The 17,829-nt window shown below is 53.0% G+C and overlaps 6 protein-coding genes across 6 annotated transcripts; 3 read left to right on the top strand and 3 right to left on the bottom strand.

The window, feature by feature from the left end:
* Nucleotides 1–1,245: 1,245 nt before the first annotated feature.
* GLOTRDRAFT_42683 (ENTH-domain-containing protein) lies at nt 1,246–1,980 on the bottom strand (the record flags this gene model as incomplete). The annotated part of the gene is made up of 6 exons (XM_007868438.1): nt 1,246–1,422; nt 1,475–1,556; nt 1,612–1,623; nt 1,680–1,718; nt 1,774–1,844; nt 1,906–1,980. The coding sequence occupies 6 exons, from the start codon at nt 1,978–1,980 to the stop codon at nt 1,246–1,248; spliced, it is 456 nt and encodes a 151-aa protein (XP_007866629.1).
* A 3,292-nt stretch (nt 1,981–5,272) lies between these two features.
* On the top strand, nt 5,273–7,050 carry GLOTRDRAFT_77581 (uncharacterized protein). Its single transcript, XM_007868869.1, has 4 exons — nt 5,273–5,493; nt 5,540–5,992; nt 6,051–6,614; nt 6,684–7,050. The coding sequence occupies exons 2-4, from the start codon at nt 5,647–5,649 to the stop codon at nt 6,788–6,790; spliced, it is 1,017 nt and encodes a 338-aa protein (XP_007867060.1). The 5' UTR covers nt 5,273–5,493; nt 5,540–5,646; the 3' UTR covers nt 6,791–7,050.
* Nucleotides 7,051–7,492: 442 nt separating this feature from the next.
* On the bottom strand, nt 7,493–7,984 carry GLOTRDRAFT_130170 (uncharacterized protein; the record flags this gene model as incomplete). The annotated part of the gene is made up of 2 exons (XM_007868868.1): nt 7,493–7,807; nt 7,871–7,984. The coding sequence occupies 2 exons, from the start codon at nt 7,982–7,984 to the stop codon at nt 7,493–7,495; spliced, it is 429 nt and encodes a 142-aa protein (XP_007867059.1).
* A 1,933-nt stretch (nt 7,985–9,917) lies between these two features.
* Nucleotides 9,918–12,178, top strand: GLOTRDRAFT_116582 (N-acetylhexosaminidase; the record flags this gene model as incomplete). Its single annotated transcript, XM_007868867.1, has 12 exons — nt 9,918–10,445; nt 10,499–10,536; nt 10,591–10,642; nt 10,697–10,846; nt 10,900–10,920; nt 10,976–11,339; nt 11,393–11,441; nt 11,496–11,580; nt 11,628–11,668; nt 11,726–11,762; nt 11,817–11,877; nt 11,928–12,178. 12 exons carry the CDS (start codon nt 9,918–9,920, stop codon nt 12,176–12,178), a joined length of 1,677 nt encoding a protein of 558 aa, XP_007867058.1.
* Nucleotides 12,179–12,738: 560 nt separating this feature from the next.
* Nucleotides 12,739–15,159, top strand: GLOTRDRAFT_62158 (N-acetylhexosaminidase). The gene is made up of 12 exons (XM_007868866.1): nt 12,739–13,302; nt 13,359–13,396; nt 13,449–13,500; nt 13,547–13,696; nt 13,755–13,775; nt 13,831–14,194; nt 14,258–14,306; nt 14,359–14,443; nt 14,499–14,539; nt 14,595–14,631; nt 14,701–14,761; nt 14,826–15,159. The coding sequence occupies exons 1-12, from the start codon at nt 12,781–12,783 to the stop codon at nt 15,077–15,079; spliced, it is 1,674 nt and encodes a 557-aa protein (XP_007867057.1). The 5' UTR covers nt 12,739–12,780; the 3' UTR covers nt 15,080–15,159.
* A 187-nt stretch (nt 15,160–15,346) lies between these two features.
* GLOTRDRAFT_43580 (cytochrome P450) lies at nt 15,347–17,494 on the bottom strand (the record flags this gene model as incomplete). The annotated part of the gene is made up of 11 exons (XM_007868503.1): nt 15,347–15,434; nt 15,490–15,636; nt 15,740–15,856; nt 15,928–16,009; nt 16,067–16,256; nt 16,319–16,332; nt 16,391–16,502; nt 16,551–16,666; nt 16,717–16,865; nt 16,929–17,253; nt 17,305–17,494. The coding sequence occupies 11 exons, from the start codon at nt 17,492–17,494 to the stop codon at nt 15,347–15,349; spliced, it is 1,530 nt and encodes a 509-aa protein (XP_007866694.1).
* Between the last annotated feature and the right edge of the window lie 335 nt (nt 17,495–17,829).

Raw genomic sequence — 17,829 nt, 5'->3', positions numbered from 1 at the left:
TGACCAGTTCCGCGCCCGGCTCCCCAGATCCCAGCCTGTGCCTTCTCCTTCTCGAGGTCCTTGATCGACTTCTTCACAGGCGCGCTGCTGTTCGCGGGTGTCCCAGAGCGCGACCCGCCCGCGGACCCAAGACCCATACTCCAGAGGTCATCGAAGGCACCGGCGCCAGAAGGCTTGGACGAGGCGGGGGTGGTTGGGCCACTACGTGCAGCGGCCGATACGGGCGATGCAAAGGACGATCGAGGGGGAGGAGACGCGGGCGTGAGAGGCTGGCTCGCCGGAGTGAGCGGCTGGCTCGCAGCGAAAAGGGAGTTGGGCTGGGTGACGGCAGACAGGGGGGGAGACGACATCGACAGCGAAGATCTGTTCCCTGTCTGCGTGGGCGACAAGACGTTGGCCGAATGACCGAATAAGCTAGGGTGTTGCGCGCCCATGGGTGTGGCCGCAGGCTTCTGAGCAACTAGGCTGCCGAGACCGGTCACAGCAGGAGCCGGAGGAGCGCTCGTCTGGACTGGCGGCGGGGATACTGGAGCGGTAGAGAAGTCTCCGAAATCGTCGTCCAACAGAGCGCTTGCCGCCGCTGGCTGTGTCGGTGCCGCAGGTGTAGCCTTCGACCAGAAGTTTGAGGACACTCGTAATTACACAGACCGACAAGAGAGACGTACCGCCACAGGGGTAGCACTCGGACCAGCAGTAAAGTCATCATCGAGGCCAAGAAGGTCCACCATCTTCTCGGACTCTTTCTCTTTCGCCGGCGGGGCCGGAGCAGGTTGTGTGGCTGCGCGACGAGGTGCGCTGCTAGAGCTGGCACCAGCTCGCTGCGACACGGAGTTTGACCGACGGGGCGTGGTCTCCTCGTCATCACCAGCATCGTACTCCTCAAAACCTCTTCTATCCGTCGCATCCCGGAAACCGCCACTGCCACCAGAGTAACCGCCATAGTCTATCCAAGTACAGTGACTATGGTGTGTGGGAGGTTTTTTGTGCAACGTGCTTACCTCGGTCATATCCCCCACTACTTCCTCCTCCATATGAACTGCTACCACCACCCGAGTATCCCAGGCTATCGCTGCCGAAACCGCCATAACGACCGCCACCGGACGTGAAACTCATGGGATCGTTACCGGTACCGATGTATTTACTTCGGTTGGCCTTGGCCTTCCGTCGCTCTGTCCGGATCTTTTCCACGTCGGAAAGCAGCTCGACGATTTCTTTGGCCCGGTTGCGGACTGAATGAACATATCCTCAGCTCAGGTCCAAATTGGGCTGTTGAGAGAGCCTACCATTGATACCCTGATCTTTGCCTTTATCGTCGATGTAATGGAAGCTTCTTAGCATCTTTATCGTAGAAATGTGCGAGCGCGCATCGTCCACGACACGTTCACTACCATTCTTGATGAGGTACTCGAGTAATTGGAGAGCCTAATGTAGGAGGTCGTCGGATAATGCACGCGATCGAGATGCCCTGGCGTACCTTGTATATTTCTCGCCACTGACGTGCCTCTTTCTCCATGAACTTCGAATATATACAGGGCATGATTTCGTTGAAGTTTTGGCTAGACACGAACGGTGTCATGGTGGAATCTTGGAAACAAGCATGAAGCTACAAACAAATTGAATGTCCTAATAAGACCTAGAATCAACAGCGGATCACTTAGTGTCCCTTTCACGTCACGTACCCTTGTGCAATGTCCTGCATTAATGTCGAACTCGCGCCCCTGGTCAAACATTACCTCCCCCATTTCTACCGATGTCCATAGGCGCGACACTCACCACGGCTCATCGTTCGTTGCTTCCCGCACTTTCGCCTCCATCTCACTCACGTTCAGTACCATGTTCTTCGCCTACGCCGCCCATCGTGGCGAATCAGTGTGCCGTGCTCTCATTTGCAAAACAGAGACATACCTGGTTGTACATGCTCTTTATATCGTACACTGTCACCTGCGACAGCGTATTTGCCAGACTTTCGATGCGATCCATGGCGGGCAAACGTTACAGACCTCACAATGGTCGGTCGACGAAGACGTGTACGATGGCCAAGGGCCGGCGGTAGTAATAAGTTACAGTACAAGATTCCCCTTAAGGTTACTATCTTCTCGTACGTAATATTTGCACGTGATATTAAATAATAACGCGTTTTACGCGTCCAGACGCGTCGGAATAATACAGCCTCTTAGCTTCCCACCATCATCATCCACAGGAGAGCGCCTGGAATTATATATGCGCTCTCATCGTTACAGGAGTAAAGTCCGAGGTTTAGAAGGTGATATTTAATATAGGAGCATACGTGCCTTGTCCGTACTCTCCGAGTCCCCCCAGGCGCGCAGGCTGAAATCGTGTCCCTTTTCTTGTTTCTCATTTCCGGAGAGGAGGGAACTGGCAGCGAAAGGTTGGCCGTCAATGTATATAATCTTTCGTGTTACTGATCCTCCAAACCAGTGGATGCAGCTTGCCAGCGATTACCATCGTTGAGTATCCATCACGAGACATCGATGGGAACCCCGAGACCGAGCTCTTGTATGCGCACATTGAGTAGCACAGAGTATCATGCCGACTGTGATTGTGCATGGAGGGCGCACAGTCATGGCACGCGGAGGGGACGCATATATGGTGGTGGCTCTGCTTCTTCTAGGCACGTGCCTTGATTGAGCTACACTGCATATATCCCTCGTTGCTACTAGGCAAACACAGCTCGATATTCCCATTCTTTGAAATTTCACAGACGAAGAGGAGGCTCAACCACTGAGCCAGAGGATCCAGATCTCTCCCTCTCCCTCGAACTCCTCTCAACCTAAGCGTATCCCCAGACGCTGCCCCCTATGTGGCCGTACTCTTGATTGGCAGTGATGCAGCAGGGATTCACTGAAAACGCGCCATTCCATCGCTGATTCCTCGACTGAGTACTCTCAGATTGTGGCTTCCCCCACGATTCCGAGGGTATCTCACCACGCAAGGATTTTGTGCGCTGAGTTGGCTTGCTCTCCGTGCTATGATTATTTAGCTTATACTGTGTCGGAAATCCGCGAAGTCCCTTGCACCGCCTTGCAAGGGTTCCCAGGGTTCCTATGCAGTGTGCCGGTTGCAATAAAGTACAAGCGTCTGCAACCAATTTGCAATGGCATTGCAACCGAGGTTATCCACGGGGCCAAGAATAGCACAAAAATGAATTTCTGAAGTGGCCATAGAACGCATTGAACTCATGACCTTCAAACATCTACATTATGTAATAGATACAAAGATGGGCAATGAAACCAGTACACCATGAGCACTTGATATACATAATGTACAATTATATATATACCATATGTAGCTCTGCTTCAGGAGATGTTCAAACAATACAACACATGGGCTAGCCCAAGATACACCTTTCTACGGTGTTCTGCAGCAATTTTCTATATTTACGGAAGCCCCACAGGATGCGAATCGAGCGGTGCGCAGTGAGCCGTGATTGCAATGGGCAGCTTACATGGCAAGCCGATTGCAATGGCATTGCACGACCGTGGGAATGGATGCCCATTGCAAGGCGGATTTTGAATTTCCGACATGGAGCATAAATCCGGTCAATTCTTACGTAACTTGATAGCCGTAATTAAATCGGGATGCGGAAGTGAATCCGAAGCTTGTCCCGAACAGGAGGCCTTTCCTTGCCAGGGACCCGACGATTGCAGATTCGACGAGCAGTCAGAGGCGTACTGGTGAGCATCACAGCGACTTTGGCAAGTAAATAGGCCTAATGAAAGTTGAAGCATCACGCGTGTTTACGACAGAAAAAGGAGCGAGACCAGCGGGGAGTTCTACACTTGGATTGACCGCGACGGAGATACTCTGGATGTCCAGGACTTGCAGGAACGGATCAAGGTGCGCAATACGCATGGGAGGGCACAAATGAAGTGAACTATTGACTACATGCAGCACCGAAAATGCCATCTCTTTTGGCGCGCCTCAGGGGCCGCCATTCACGTCGATCATCGTCCGACACGAACGCAATACCTCCTGCCCCCTTACCAGCAGCATCCCCAATCCAGCCTGCCAACCCGCTCGTCCAGCTCGAATCCCCTCCGAGGCGGAACCTGGTCGGACAGAAAATACACCCCGACCTCGACTCCCTTCTGGAGCGTTATTCGGCGGAGGCCGACGTCCCGCAGGGCCTCAAGCCACGGCGGCACTCGGTCGGCTCATATGCGTCCAGCGGAGCCGCGCACAGCGCCCCACCGAGCGCAGGGCTGCCGCCTCCCAGTGAAGAACACGAGCCGTCCATGCCTCAGCCGCGAGGCCACGAGCCCGCACCCGTATCGGCGGTCAAGCCTTCTGCACGCACATTGCCACAGCTGTCCCTATTCGGTCTCCAGAAGTCCACCTTTGGCCGTAGCAAGCCACCAAGTGACGGCAGTATTAGCCCGACCTCGTTACACACGCCCTCTGCCACTGAAGGACCCGTACCATCGCGGGGACGGACCCTAAGCAGCCCGCTCGGACGTGATAGAGGTAATAGCAGCACACCCGTCCGAAATTCTCTCAGTTACCCTGAGGCATCATCTCCGCTGACCCCGGTTCGCTCTCGGACCGTCGCACCGCGCAGAAGAACGAAAACTGCACCGGGGAGTTACAAGTTCGCCACATTATCAGCTTCAACAGCCGCCTCCACTCCCCATAGCACACCCTCCCGGAAACCCTCCGGGCGGAGATCGAGTACCCCCTCCACGCAGTCCGCGAAGTCTGGCAGGTCGCTCTTCCTCCGCTTGGGAACCCTCACCCCAGTGTCGCGCTTCCAGCGTGTGCAGGCCGCCGACTCACCCGGGACCTTCGGCTACCCCACTCCGTCGGAGAATATCGATGCTGGATACCCGTTCACCTTCACACCGAGTCCAGAAGCTCCGCCAATGCCGGCCCTAGACCATCCTGAACTTGTCGCAGCTATGGCATCACGATCGAACCTGGGCGATGGCCAGTCGCGGTCGCGGACGTCCTCACAATCGGGGATCTCGCCTAGCGTCACGAGCACCCTCTCTTCCCGCCCTTCGCGGTCTTTAGGAGGACAGCGGACCACAGGAGAATCGCTGTCATCCGCGGAGTTCAGAGTCACGAAGTCCCTTCGGCCATATGCAAGTCTTCCCAAGGTTCAGCAGATCTTTGGTCAGTCACAAAGTCAAGCGCGAATGGGACCAGGTTCCAGCAGACTGCGAAGCATGTCAGATGCTCAACCAAGACGACGCCGGAGCATGGCGATGCTCTTCAACGAAACAACGACAGGCATCGAAGGCAGCGGGAGCACAGAGGCTATAGCTGAAGACGAAGGTGCGCAATCGCCAGATACCCCGTTCCGTGTCGGCATCCCCGAAGATAGCCGATCAAGTACCGGTCAGCCGGCCGATCGCCGGACACGTGCGGACAACGTGCCAGCTGCGATACAAGGTCGCCCAACTTCCCCGCGTCCTTCATCTTTTCCTTTAGATATTCCTTCTTCAGCGCTGGGGTCGCCATTTCTTTTGCAAGGTACGTCGATAAGATGTGCATGGAGTATTTGATGAACAATTTATAGGGTCCGACGTGGATTGTAACTTATCGGGGGCGCCTAACGGTCGTTTGGGAGAGGGGACAGGCACGTCTATCCAGGGCAACGTTCCAGGTGCTCCTGCCAGCGAAGACATGGTGGCACCCTCTCGTTCATCTCCGGACAGGAAATCGAATGGTTCTGCTTCCCTTCCAAATACTCCTCAGATCGCATCGACATCTGCCAGCGCTTTTGCGGATGCCCCGTCTCTTCTTAGTCCTCCTGCGGTTTCCGTAACTGCGCCCACTCCAGAAGGATCTCCTGGGGGACACTCTCGACGATCGGCTAGCGAACTTCTGGGTCAAAAAACAACACAGGGAACGCCTGTGTCCTCTAAGAGTTTTGGGAAGAGGAAGGCAGAGGACGTTGAGGTCATGTCTGCAGTGCCAAAGCACGTTCAGCATGCATCGTTTGTGCTCCCTCCCAACCATAGTGAACGAAGTGAGTCCGCACATATTGAACGTTGTGTCAAACTCTGGCTGACATCAATGATTATCAGCCGCCTCGCGGCACTCCTCCGATGCCTCCCGTGCACCTTCATCATACCACACCCCGAAGCGTGCACGCTTATCCTCGCCCGGTGAAAGCCCCTCCCAATCCCTTCAGGGTTCCCTATCCCGAATACCAAAAGGATCGTGGTCGAGCCATACGAGCTCGAAGATCCAGGGCCTGTCACCCTCCCGCGCAGCGTCACGATCTGCATCCGTTCGTTCATCCCCTGCACGCCATCACACCGACATAGACCGCCGGCGCAGCCTGTCACAGGTTTCGATACCCATCAGCGCAATTGTAACCCCTCATGTACCATCCGTAACCAGGTCCTCCAACTTTCATATGCGTGATCCTCGGCGGCCGCCGAGAGTACATCCCACCCCATGGTCCTTAACTCTTAGATCGCAAGATGAAGACGGGTCGCCTTTGCATGCTTGGTTCTTTTTTATAGGGTTTGTGTTGTTTCCTCTATGGTGGGTTACGTCGTTTCTGCCGATACCCAGAACGCGGGAAGTAGGGGGTACGGATACCGAGAAGGCTGTTACGCTGGACGACCCACAAATTGAACATGGTACGGACGTACACTCACATCACCGCCTAGCTCCCCTGCTGAATCTTCGTCTTTCTTTTCCGTGTTAAGATGCAAGAACGTGGCGTTTTCGTTGTCGCATCATGGCTGTCGTCTCGCTCTTCACCTATGTGCCCTTTATCGTCCTCATCGCTGTGTTCGTCTCTCGCAGAACCTAGGTTATCCATAGCGTTATTGGTATCTCTTGCATCGTCTCCCCAGCCTGTTGTCACAATCTGAACACTGAACTGTTGTCCCCATCCTCACTGTCGCTCCTTTCGAACCGAACGCTGTCGCTACTTGGACTGCACACATACCAACATACCAATGTATTTATCATGAGCAGAGCATGTATTGCACGTCGTACATACTGTAGGCATACCGATAATTACCCCGTATATGTCCCTTTTCTTCGCTGGGGTGCAGTGTGTTATTTCGGAATCCGAATCAAGCTCTATGTGCCTCTAGGGTTAGGTTGTGCATTCTCGGTGACTATTGGGCCAATGAAGTTGCAAGGAAACTGTTCTCACTCTCGACGCCGCGACGAAGTGCTTCAGGCGAAAGAAATACAAATCGGTCACGAGCTCCAGGCGTTCATATGACCCACCTCGTATGGCTTACTCACTTCTCCTCATGGCAAAGTGGATAGTCTTCCCTGGTTACAAGATTGCCCTAGTCCTAGGGATAGCCCAAACACCGCCAGTGTCAAACGCGTGTCGCTTAGCACGTTTATGAGACGCGGGACGGCAACCTGCATAGCTGAAGTGGTGCTGAATGAAGATCATTGGATTCTACTATGGGTATTGAGCACTGCTGGGTGGTATACAATTACTAATAGATATCAATAATAACAGTCATGCTATGAATCTCTTCATCAAGAGTCACCGCGGACACGCCGCCGCCCTCCCCAGCGCCCCCTGCTCGATCAGATGCGAGTTATCCAAGCTCCGAACAATGTGAAGAACCCAATCGTGGCAATTGGACTCTGCGCGCCCCCGGGTCACGTTGTGTTCGTTCACCATCTGGGTGGCGGCGTCCGCGTACTCGGTCATCATCACCTTGACATCATCGCCAATTGTGCCCAGGAGGACGCGGTCCTCGTAGGTGCGATTGCTACGAGGGCCCTTGATCGCTACGCCATAGCGGACGTCGGTGGAGAACGTGCAGGCGTAGCTGCGTTTCTGGTCTGTGATACACTGCACGAAGAATAAACAGATTAGTCGGAGGCTCGGAGATACCGCTTCAGGTGGGGAACGTACGTGGTACAGCGTCCCGTACGCCTCAGGCTCCCTGGAGCCAACGATAAATAGTCCCCAGTGGCGGGGACCGCCGAACTGTGGAGAGTACCAGATCAGGTACAGGTAGTTCGGCATATCCTCGTCTCTGGGGGTGTAGGTGGTGCTTGCTCCCACCGACGACCCGGCGGAGAGTGCTTGAACTTTACCAAGAAGACAAACTCTGGGCTTAAGAGCACTGGACAAGCATTGCGGTGAGGAGTGCGAAAGAAAATGCGCGGGATGACGAGAGGACACAAAGCGTCAGAGGCCAAATGTCGGACGGTGGGTGAACTAGAGATGAATGGGGCTTTCAGCGAAAGCATGATCCGTAGAAGCCTTTGAACGGTGGCTTCAAAGGGAGGTAAACGCGAGTGTTGGAGCAAAGGACGCCACCAGACGGAGGCACTGTATTTGAAAGGGGAATGAAACGGCGATCCTCGCACGTCAGTGACCGTCATTGTTGATCGCAAAGTCCATAGACGATGTAGGTCCATATGTCTTCACCGCAAGTAGTCACCGGGCAGGTGTCTTCTAGCAAGTCCGGAGTAGATCCGGTCAAACATGAGGCTAAGCCTTGCTCGCATCTTCAGGTATCTGCAAGGCTGTGAGGGTGACGCGCACAACGCGAGGCTGAGGTAGGCGACGATAATCGTAATCACTGCAAATCACTTACAGTAAAGGAAGTTTACTCGAGGAACAGGATGCTGCGAGGTCGAGTGGCGCAGAATGCCCTCCGGGAATGCAAGTCCAGGATATTCCAACTCTACTACACTCTCGTCACCTAGCAGAATATTACACAGGTGGTACGCTGGGCGGAAAAAATGTTGTATGACTATTTACTTCCGGGACATAGGAGCGAGAGATACATACTGAGGCGACACTCTCGCTTCACAGGCAAGCGCAGCTTCGAACTGAGCTTTACGGAAGAGGGGCCATTAAGTCACTAAGCTTGACAAAGGCAGGTCTGTGGAGTAGAGGCCTTTATACCCATGGTAAGAATGCAATCCTGAGTGATTATATATCCTGAAAGAACAAGAAACTCTCCCGAGATCTACAGACATGTAACGAAGAGCTGAACGTCAAGTTGTTACCGATATAGAGTAAGAAGCTTGAACCATGGCAGCTCTCGAGCTCGCTGCATATCAAACATCAGCGCCTAATCCGATTCACGGTATATCTTTGAATCTTCCATGTCTCTGCAACCGTCATAGATAGGAAAGGCTCAAACATATACACCGAATCCGGTCCAATGCCTCCGTGGACCAGTCTGAGTCTCCAACGAAGGCTCGTGAGGGTGGCGTGCCGTCCTGTCACCTTAAGGTACTCAGGGCATGGAATTAACGGTGGCTATAGCAGACTGCAGCATTATACATTGTATACCTGACCACGAGGATGCATTTTTGCCAACGCAGTCGCCGAAGCCGTGTGCTGAGAGTTTTCTGGCTTATAATTAGTGCAAAACACCCTGAACGTGGATATAACCCGAGATTACCGGTGTAGTATCAGTGAACGCAGACCGCCGCCGGCGACAAGTCGGTGAGTAGATAATGAGCATCAGCCAGTACTTATAGGGGGAGGGTTGTAGGTATAGACTCGGGTATTGTTGCTTGACTTCAGTTTGAAACCACAGTCCGGACTTTGCCGGGTTCCGTCCCAAGCTTAAGCATGAGAGAGGCCGACTCTTTCTCCCTCTCTTTCCACCATCTCCAAACACATCTACGCCACAGCGTTTGGCATGACCCCGGTCATTCGACATTTCCCTCGGGGCTCGGCTTGTACTAGACTTCAAATGGCAAAAGGTAACATGAGGTGCCAGGGATCAGAGCAATGCCGACATCTTTAGGCAGGCCGACACCGATATTGGTACAGACCATATGTGCATCCTCGCCGATAAGGCAGCTGGTATTTATAGCTGTTCTTCCGAACGCACATATAACTTGGGCAGAAGACCAGGTTTAGTTCCCTGGCCTGCCCTTCGTTTTTGCCCAAGACTGCCGACGCCGCACCTTCAGCCATGGGCATCGTCGAAATGGCTGGAATACTCTTGCTGCTGGCTCTGGCAGTCTTTCCAGGCGCTGTACAAGGCTTGTGGCCGATGCCAAGGTCCATCACATCGGGGACGACTGCTTTGAAGCTTTCGCCGGGTTTCTACATCCAAGCTTCTGCGGTCAATCCGCCTCAGGCAGATCTGCTGGCTGCTGTTGCACAGACAGAACTCTATTTGCGGACCGATAACATGCAGCGTCTCGTTCTCGGAAGAGGAGCGTATGACATGAGTGTCGTGCAATCTGCGAGTACCCTGCCGTCCTTGACGTTGTCCTTGGAACCCGGAGCCACCGCTGAAAGTATCTCTACGGAGGCAGTCAAGGCACTCGGGTCCCGAAGTGAAGGATACTCGTTGACCGTACCTTCTGATGGATCCGCTGCCACTTTGACCGCGAACTCTACGCTTGGCCTGTTCCGTGGTTTGACTACCTTCAGCCAGATGTGGTATGAATATGATGGGCAGATATACACTATATCCGCGCCGTATGACATCGTAGACTCTCCTGCATACGTAGGTCTTCACAAAATGGTACCGAGATGGCCCGACCCTAACGCTTCCATCAGCCTTTTCGAGGATTTATGCTTGACACAGCCAGGAACTAGTGAGTATGACGCCCTCGGGGAAGCATCTTTGAATTATGCTAACACATCCTCAGCTTCCCGGTGTCAGATATCTACCGTACGCTCGATGCAATGAGCTGGGTCAAAGCAAGTCATATTGTACCTACCATTTGTGGATAGACGTGTTAATCCACGTCGTAGATCAACACGTTCCACTGGCATATCACGGATAGTCAGAGCTTCCCCCTCATAGTAGCCGAGTATCCCGAACTGGCACAGTATGGGGCGTACTCTTCATCTGACGTCTATACGCCCACGGATATCCAAAACATAGTGTCTTACGCTGCTGCAGTACGTTGTCGCGGTCTAGCTGTAGATCTGTCAGCTCATAAAGCGTATTTCAGCGTGGAATCGATGTGTTGCTGGTAAGCATTACAGCGTTCGGGAGGGATATCCAGGTATAATCATGCATCTTCCTAGGAAATTGACACGCCAGGTCATACTGCCTCAATCGCCGACTCGCACCCCGAGTACGTCGCCTGCAACCAGGCTACGCCTTGGGGTGACTTCGCCAACGAGCCCCCCGCGGGCCAATTGCGGTTCACCGACCCGGCAGTCCGCAACTTCACCACGTCACTTCTCTCGTCTGTCGCGAAGACCCTTCCGAGCACGATGTTCAGTACTGGCGGCGACGAGCTGAATATTAACTGCTATACCCAGGATAACCAGACGCAGGCGGAGCTGATCAGCACCGGGCTGACTCTCGAGGAGGCGCTGAGCGCGTTCACGCAGCAGACACATGGGAGCTTAATCGCTGAGGGGAAGACGCCTGTCGTCTGGGAAGGTGGGAACATAGTGAATCCTTGGGAAGTTTTGCCGCTCAGCACTCATCCTCAGAAATGGTCCTCGATCATAACGTCACCCTTGCTAACGACACGATTGTCATGTGCGTGTCTCAATTGTCAATATGTTCTGTCCGACTGACGTATTTCGATACCAGGGTCTGGATCTCGTCCGCCGACGCCGCGTCAGTCGCGGACAAAGGTTTCCGGCTGGTACAAGCACCTTCGGATTATTTCTACTTGGTATGTTACCTGTCTGTCATCTATTCGGCGCTTCAACTTCGATGTAGGATTGCGGCGGTGGCGGATGGGTCGGAGACAACCCAGCAGGGTGGGATCATTGCTGCTTACATCTCCAGGCAGAAGCTAATATGAGTGTATAAAACAGGAACAGCTGGTGTGATCCTTTCAAGACCTGGCAAAGGGTATGGTGGTGTCGTTAACTTACCCGAAGTCATACCGACCATGCTATGATATAGGCCTATACGTATGATCCACTCGCCAACCTTACGGCAGCGCAGATTCCTCTCGTATTAGGCGGTCTGTTACGCCCACTCCGCCGTCGTTCCATACGCTGATACGCGAATTAGGTGAACAATTGCTGTGGACGGAGCAATCCTCGCCGACGAATCTGGATCCCATCGTATGGCCACGCGCCGCTGCATCCGCGGAGGTCTTCTGGACCGCCACATCGCCCGGTGGAGGTGCTCTAAATGTAACGGAGGCGCTCCCCAGGCTGCACGACATACGGTTCAGGATGGTCCAGAGGGGCGTGAATGCGATTGTCCTTCAGCCTCTTTGGTGTGCCTTGAGGCCCGACGCTTGCGACATCAATGCGTAGTTAAGGACTGAGTATTACAAGGACTTTGTGTTGGGACTATTTTGGGACGCTGTCATCGCCGTACGCTATGTTGTAGCAGGCCCCTCTGTTGTATTCGACGTAACAGACGCCACCGGTCTTCGCACGTGGTCGCCACAATCTCAGCCACAATGCCATCCAGTGTCAGAGCGGTCACGGTAGCGTTGCCTAACCTCTCTCCGGTCTGTCCAACTTTCGCCATACTCTGTCTTGCATAACGATTCGTCTGGCCGTTTCTTCAGAATTTCGTGGTACCTCGCAATTGCACGACATATGCCCAATAAGGGCGGCGTGCACTCGCCAGACCTTGATTTAATCCAACCGTCCGTTAAAGGCAAAGCTGCTACGAGTAATAGGCTCGCGGCGTTAGATTCCCGTCTATCTGTGGGTTAGATAGGGGCGATCAAATTCGCCGGTCCTTGTCGTATGGATTAGAATTGAAGAATGCTGCGATGCCCGCTGAACCCGCTTCAACCTATTTATGATCCGGTTTACGCTTATAACGTCGCACGATAGGTATTTCGGCTGCAAACCCCACAACTCTTCCTAGTTCCTCAGCTGAGCTTGAGGCTGCGAGAGTCACTATGCTAGCCGTACTCGGGATACTGTCCTTGGCTGCTGTACGGACGACTGCATCACTATGGCCGATACCTAGGTCCATGCAGTCCGGGTCGACGTTCTTGAAGTTGCCCTCCCAGTTCAACGTCACGGTATCGGTACCGTCTCCGCCAGCAGACCTTCTGGATGCCGTGAAAGAGTTGAACTGGTACCTTGCTAACGATCAGTTGCAACGCCTAGTTGTCGGTCGTGGTGCCTACGACGCCCAAGACATCGAGTCGGCTCCCACCCTTACATCTCTAATGCTGTCCCTGGAGGACGGAGCGGAAGTCAACAGTATATCTGCTGAAGCTGTAAAGGCGATTGACATAAGGAGTGAAGGATATCAACTTGATATACCTGCCGACGGATCTACCGCCACACTGGTGGCCAACTCAACCCTTGGCCTGTACCGGGGATTGACTACGTTCAGCCAATTTTGGTATGAATATGCCGGACAAGTATACATGACCTCAGCCCCAATCTCGATTCAAGATTCCCCGGCTTATGTTCGTCGTCTCATTCTGTAGGATCTAAGTGTAACTGACTGAGAAATACCCCCAAGCCCTACAGAGGTTTCATGTTGGACACCGCCAGGCACTAGTGCGCTATTTCTTATTCGATTCCTAGCGGGATTCTATAAAAATCGAGACAGTTTCCCTACGACAGATATCATCCGCACGCTCGATGCTATGAGCTGGGTCAAGGTGGGACCCATTACTGGCGGGAATACACGTTCTGACACTTGAGCAGTTGAACATGTTCCATTGGCATATAACTGACAGCCAGAGCTTCCCGCTGTATGTGGCAGAGTTCCCAGAACTCGCCCAACAAGGAGCGTATTCGTCTGAGGATGTGTACACCCCTCAAGATATACAGGACATCATCACTTACGCCAACCAGGTACACTTCGGTTTCATAGCTATTTCAGTCATTGACTCAATACACGCTTCTCGCGTAGAAAGGGATAGACGTGATGCTGGTATGACATTGACAGCCCTAGCTGCGGCTGCGTGATAATCCAGGCACCTTGACAGGAAATTGATACGCCCGGCCATACTACTTCGATTGCAGCATCGCATCCCGAGTATGTGGCCTGCAACCAGGCTTCACCGTGGGCAACCTATGCCAACGAACCACCAGCAGGTCAACTACGCTTCACAGACCCGGCAGTAGTCAACTTCACTACTCAGCTGTTCGGTGCGGTGGCTAAGACCGTTCCTGGCACTTTGTTCAGCTCCGGAGGGGACGAATTGAATATTCCGTGCTACCGTGACGATAACCGGACGCAGGGCGAGTTGAATAGCACGGGCTTGACGCTGGAAGAGGCTTTGAGTAACTTCACCCAGTCTACTCACGCTGCCTTGATAGCAGAAGGGAAGACACCGGTGGTTTGGGAAGGTAAGAAAAGTCAAAGCAAGGAATACAACGAAGCCGGCCTGACGGACTTCACAACTTCCTCAGAAATGGTCCTCGATCATAATGTTACTCTTTCCAATGACACGATTGTCTTGTAGGTCGGTTGCGTACTTCCTTCGGCGGCGTAATTAACCTTGAAGTCCTAGGGTATGGATAAGCTCGGCAAATGCTGCAGCGGTAGCAGCCAAGAATTACAGGATTGTGCAGGCGCCTTCGGATTATTTCTATCTGGTAGGGACTTGGGACGTCGTCTCCTGGAAAGAACGTCTCAGATACCTTCAATCAGGATTGTGGAGCCAGCGAATGGATTGGTGATACACCGGAGGCGTCCGTGATGTTTGTTTCACTCCTGGAGGCTGCCGACTGACAATTATAATACTAGGACGAGCTGGTGCGACCCATTCAAGACTTGGCAGAAGGTATGCAGTTTATGCAGTACACCTCAGCTGGTGAAATCCACGAATGTTTGATGAAACAATACGTTACAGTCATACACGTTCGATCCTCTCGCTAATATGACCGACTCCCAGAAATCACTGGTGCTCGGAGGTAAATGACTCCTGCGTATTAGTCTCAAACGCTATTCATTCGGCCATTAACTTCCCTCATCCAGGCGAGCAGCTCCTGTGGACAGAACAGTCTTCGCCTACAAACCTTGACCCGATAGTATGGCCCCGTGCTGCTTCCTCGGCGGAAGTCTTCTGGACAGGTGCTACTGGACCGGACGGGGCACGGCTGAACGTCACCGAAGCTCTTCCTCGACTGCACGATCTAAGGTTCCGGATGGTACAGAGAGGCGTCGGTGCCATTGCTCTACAGCCGCTTTGGTGTGCTCTCAGACCACATGCTTGTGACATCAACTCGTGAAGTGATAGAGCCTGCAGCACGACTGCTGATTAACTGAGGATTTAATCATATCTCATCTGTTCCTGCATGGAAAACTATTCCAGCGTTACAAGGCGTGAAGCGTCATGAATTACAGAGCATTAAGCAAGAAAAAGTAACGGTAAATGTGATGGGGTCCCTGCCATCACTCCGTATATTACACCTCAGCTTCTGGCATCGGGCTCACTTCTGGAAGTAGCCAAATCTCAACAAGGCTGCAACAGCAGATGAACCTAGTGTCCGGTTGTCTCAGGCAGTCTTCTCGGAATTTGCGAGTACTAGAGCTTCTGCAGCGCGGGACCGTGGCTTGATAGAGCATTGGAATGGTTTCACAGTGCTGAGCGGTGACGATCAGCTGGAGAACAACACGCTGGTCGACGAATGGTCATTACCTAACAGTCTCACTCGTGAAATCTACTAGTGGTTCGATCACACGGCCGTTCTCATCCATAGCCTTCGATACGTCGAATGCCGCCAGCGACATCGCAACGGCGCACCAGACAGATACATCCGCTAGGTTGAGACCTAGAGGGGGGTGGCTTCGTAAGTACACGTGAGGGTGAAACTAGAGGCTCATTACCAGGGCATCGCCTGGATAATTGAAGTCAGCACCAGCCCATTCCAACCCTAACTTAGACGTACCGTCTTCCGAATCCGAAACACAACTCCCTAGGGTCGCGTTCCGGGTTCTCACCTAGGAACCTTTCTGGCCTGAACTCCATAGGATTTGAGTAGGTCTCTGGGTCGTGGAGGAGTTTCCTAGGCATAAATAAAACGTGACCAATTGAGGAGCGGCGCATTAAACAAGTTGTCCGAAACTGACGACGCACCAGATGTTAGCAATCACCATAGATCCTTTCGGGATGAAATGGCCGTCACAAATATCGTCTTGCGTTACGACGTGAGCAAGGTCTAGAATAGAATTACTTTTAATCACACATAATGAGAGCCAGGAACATCGCTTCTTACCAAGAGGCACGACTGGATGCCATCGGAATGCCTCCTTCACCAGAGCTTCGACATACGTGAGGAGCGGTCGATCACTCAATACAGGGAGCCTGTCAGGCCCTATGACTCTATCAATCTCTTCTTGGGCCTTCTTCTGAGCCTCAGGGAAAAGGGTCATTTCGAGGAAGTACGAATTAATGAGTGCGACGGTCTGATGAGACGTGAAGTTGTCAGGATAGCTGCTGTCAGCTTGTTGGGGAGCGTAATGCTTACAGTGTCCGCTCCAGCTGCATTGATTCCGATTACGCTTAGCCATTGCTGCGGTACTGGTAATAAGAGGCTTACCTGCGTACATGGACGCCGAGGTCCATTTGATATCTCGCAGCTTTGTCGGCGTGAGTTCTCCCGCGTCTTCCAGGCAACGTGACGCGAAAGAGGGTTTTGCGGTCCCATCGGCCTTGCCTGCAGTTAGCTAGAGTTGCACGGGAAGCGAAGCATCACACACCATTTGCATCCTAACCCATGCAAAGGGTATTTCCACAGTGTCGACGGAGCATTTGTACATCCAAGCGGCGGTTTTCTTGAAACCAGCTCCCGGGAACCACGACGGCACGTATTTCACTGTAGCGCGGTTTATCAGGTGTACACGATACCCTATAGACTGGACGCACAGATGGGCAGGGTGTCCACGAGAAAGGCGTTCGGACTAGTGATGAGCGCGAAATGAGACATCGATTCTTCGGCTAGCTCAACCAGGGGATCATGCTCTTCCTGAGGTTCATAACTATATGTGACTCGCAGTATGATGCCTCCAGCGTCCCTGACGGGAAGAATCGCAAGCGTTAGTGAGGAGTGCCATACATCCAGAGAGAGCAGAGCTAACTTTCTGATAGCATCGAACAATTCCTGCGGTTGAACCAGAATTCGCCTCAGGAAGCGGAATGATTCTTCTTCGACGACGGGATGCAGCTTCTCGGTAGCAGACTTGGTACCCATATACCACTGGAATAGTCTACGGCCTGCGCGATGGGATTCACCGAACTGGTGGAGTGCGAGAGTCCAGTTCCATTGAACGAGTTCACAGCCCATTGTAAAGTAAGGTCGATCGGAATATATAGCGCTCTTCTTTTCAAAAAGCGCCGATACTGCCTTGGTCGAGTTCAAGAATACAAAGTGTTGACCCAGAAGATTTACATAGACAACGTCACCTAGAGATATGTTACTCGCGAGTCACCACGGTACAGGCACACGGTTCATACCCCATTTATCAGCCCATTCGGAGACTGCAAGCCACTTATGTTCGGCAGGCATGTCAAAGAGGTTGCCGATAATGGGCCATCCCTTCGGACCTGGAGGGTATGGAGCGGGGGCTCGAGCGACGAGCCGTTTCAATATGATACATGCGATGAGTGCGAGGATAACATCGACGAGACTGACAGAGTAAGCCATAGCATATACAGGGTATCAGATGGACGGGAGAAGAGTGCGAAGCTCTTCGAGAATCGAGGGATGGGAATCCAGGGGGATCGACTGGCCACATGTGAGAGGGAGCCCGGCCTTTAAATCCGTCGCCCATCTGGATTCCCTCGGCCCTCGGGTGGTAGATCTGGCTTCATCTGGTGTAAAAGACAAAGCAACCACCATAAGAAGTGATGGTACGCCTCCGGGACGGCATAACCAGCCACTTGCGCATCTATGGGTTAGCATCGTGATTGACACCGAGTTAGCGGCGCGATATGATGAAATCCACGACTTCGGGAGGCACGAGCCATAGGAAACTGTAC

This window comes from Gloeophyllum trabeum, assembly GCF_000344685.1.
Source record: "Gloeophyllum trabeum ATCC 11539 unplaced genomic scaffold GLOTRscaffold_00008, whole genome shotgun sequence".
Taxonomy (NCBI): domain Eukaryota; kingdom Fungi; phylum Basidiomycota; class Agaricomycetes; order Gloeophyllales; family Gloeophyllaceae; genus Gloeophyllum; species Gloeophyllum trabeum.
The sequence above is the reverse complement of the archived record's forward strand: the minus strand, read 5'-3'. Positions and strand labels throughout refer to the sequence as shown.

What these genes read in the sequence shown, in the direction of transcription:
- GLOTRDRAFT_77581 (XM_007868869.1), top strand. Translation starts at nt 5,647, where the DNA reads ATGGTGGCACCCTCTCGTTCATCTCCGGACAGGAAATCGAATGGTTCT. An exon ending in TCCCAACCATAGTGAACGAA is followed by an intron (nt 5,993 to 6,050) that starts GTGAGTCCGCAC and finishes AATGATTATCAG; the next exon opens with CCGCCTCGCGGCACTCCTCC. An exon ending in CGACCCACAAATTGAACATG is followed by an intron (nt 6,615 to 6,683) that starts GTACGGACGTAC and finishes TTCCGTGTTAAG; the next exon opens with ATGCAAGAACGTGGCGTTTT.
- GLOTRDRAFT_62158 (XM_007868866.1), top strand. Translation starts at nt 12,781, where the DNA reads ATGCTAGCCGTACTCGGGATACTGTCCTTGGCTGCTGTACGGACGACT. An exon ending in GACACCGGTGGTTTGGGAAG is followed by an intron (nt 14,195 to 14,257) that starts GTAAGAAAAGTC and finishes CAACTTCCTCAG; the next exon opens with AAATGGTCCTCGATCATAAT. An exon ending in GAAATCACTGGTGCTCGGAG is followed by an intron (nt 14,762 to 14,825) that starts GTAAATGACTCC and finishes TCCCTCATCCAG; the next exon opens with GCGAGCAGCTCCTGTGGACA.